Consider the following 1,776-nt stretch of genomic DNA (forward strand, 5'->3'; position numbering starts at 1 on the left):
CCTATCACCATCAGTCCACCACTCTCAACAGGTTTCTTGCATAGAAGCCCTTCCTTCCCATGAAAACATACCGAGTGTTTGCAAAATTAGAAACAAATTAAGTTTGTAAGATCACATAATAGGAATCGCGCAAAGTGTAAATTGCATGTTAAGAAACTATTCATAAACTTAAAACTTATTACAATCTGTTCATGTCAAAGAATTGAACACACATAAAATGTGTAACACAGCCTGGATTAGACCTATAATTAACACAAATTCAGCAAAGAATTATATTGAAAAGCAATACAATTACATGTTAGCTTCCTTTTATGCACAGGACAATAAACTGATAAGAAAAATGCATGGACGTCAACTTATCTACAACAGTTTAATTTAAATGCAAAAGCAAGCAAATTCATTCCTCAGGCATTCTCACAAACAATAAACCACATGCACGTATCATTTATAACATGCATGACAGCATTATTGCCGTCGTCATTTAAAAACATGCAAGAAATCTGACATAAAAACACACAACAAGCTTAAATATACTTTATCAACTCCCACAAACTGATTCATTCACGGATCTGAAAGCACATACTACTAACAATAGAAAACATAGAACATCTCCACATCCATTAAAACACTCAAATATAAACCAAGTTTCCGTAAGCAACGCAGTTTAACTACGCAGACTAGAGACCACGATAATTCTCCATAGGTAACAACAACCTAAAGTAAGACCCCAAGTGATAGAAGGCAACAGGGCACTCACTTTGCCACCTCAATTATTGCTGCACATAGTAGTACATCGGATCAACCGGCCCACCTGGGATCGCCCTAGGAACTGCTTCATCCCTCCCCTCCTCTCTCGGTACTATATCCACAAGGAAGTCAAAAACGTCGGTTCGAGTGATTGCAGCGGCGATATCATTCTTTTGGAGAGTGCGGCGCTTGTTCTCCTCGGCGTGAGCCCATCCCCTGTGTGTGAGCTCGAGGATGAACATCTCACAGGCACGCGCGAAGACCACCGGCGCCTCGGCGGCGATCATCCTCACGTCCTCGTCAGCCTTCATGATCTTCTTGATGCGGGCTAAAGGAAGATTGTGGTTCTTGAAATCAACGGTTTGCTCGATCTCGCGGTACTGATCGGCCCAGAAGAGTTGAAGTTGTTGCTGTTGTTGCTGCTGCTGCTGATAGAGATGCTGATAGGCGGCTTGCTGCTGGCGCGGCAGGGTAGGGAACAGAGGCGGGGGCACCGATCGCCGGCGGCGTGCTGTGACCTTGCTGATCCATTAGATGGAGACGACTGTAAACCTAGCTGTCAAAATATGATCTAGAGGAGGGGAAACTGAAGCTGAACTTGGATGAAGACGGATTTTTTTGGAGAAGCAATATCTGAAACCCTAACAGATGACAGTGTTCAGCGTTAGGCAAGCCAGAAATACTGCGCGATTAACTGCAGCAAATTTAGGAGCAGCAAATTTAGGAGCAGCGGCATCTGTTGTGTAATGTGATGAGCGATCTTCGAAAACATGGATAGTGTTCAGCGTTAGGCAAGCCAGAAATACTGCGCGATTAACTGCAGCAAATTCAGGAGCAGCGGCATCTGTTGTGTAAAGTGATGAGCGATCTTCGAAAACATGGATGTCGATAATATTGTAAGTTTGAATTTTTCTGAATGCAGTTTAAAATAAAAATTTTGGGGCAATTACATACTGATGGCCAGAAACTTATTATCCGTCCATTTTGCAAATTCTCGCTCAAATTTCAACCCAACCCACATTTTTTTTT

General features: G+C 42.6%; 1 protein-coding gene across 1 annotated transcript; it reads right to left on the reverse strand.

Moving 5' to 3' along the window:
* Window positions 1-556: 556 nt before the first annotated feature.
* LOC110027297 (nuclear transcription factor Y subunit C-6-like) lies at window positions 557-1,517 on the reverse strand. Its single transcript, XM_020728661.1, is given in 2 exon segments — window positions 557-1,155; window positions 1,157-1,517. Coding segments are annotated over 2 exon segments (507 nt in total). The 5' UTR covers window positions 1,279-1,517; the 3' UTR covers window positions 557-770.
* Window positions 1,518-1,776: the final 259 nt, after the last annotated feature.

The sequence above is a fragment of the Phalaenopsis equestris genome, unplaced genomic scaffold (assembly GCF_001263595.1).
Source record: "Phalaenopsis equestris unplaced genomic scaffold, ASM126359v1 Scaffold000422, whole genome shotgun sequence".
Lineage (NCBI taxonomy): Eukaryota > Viridiplantae > Streptophyta > Magnoliopsida > Asparagales > Orchidaceae > Phalaenopsis > Phalaenopsis equestris.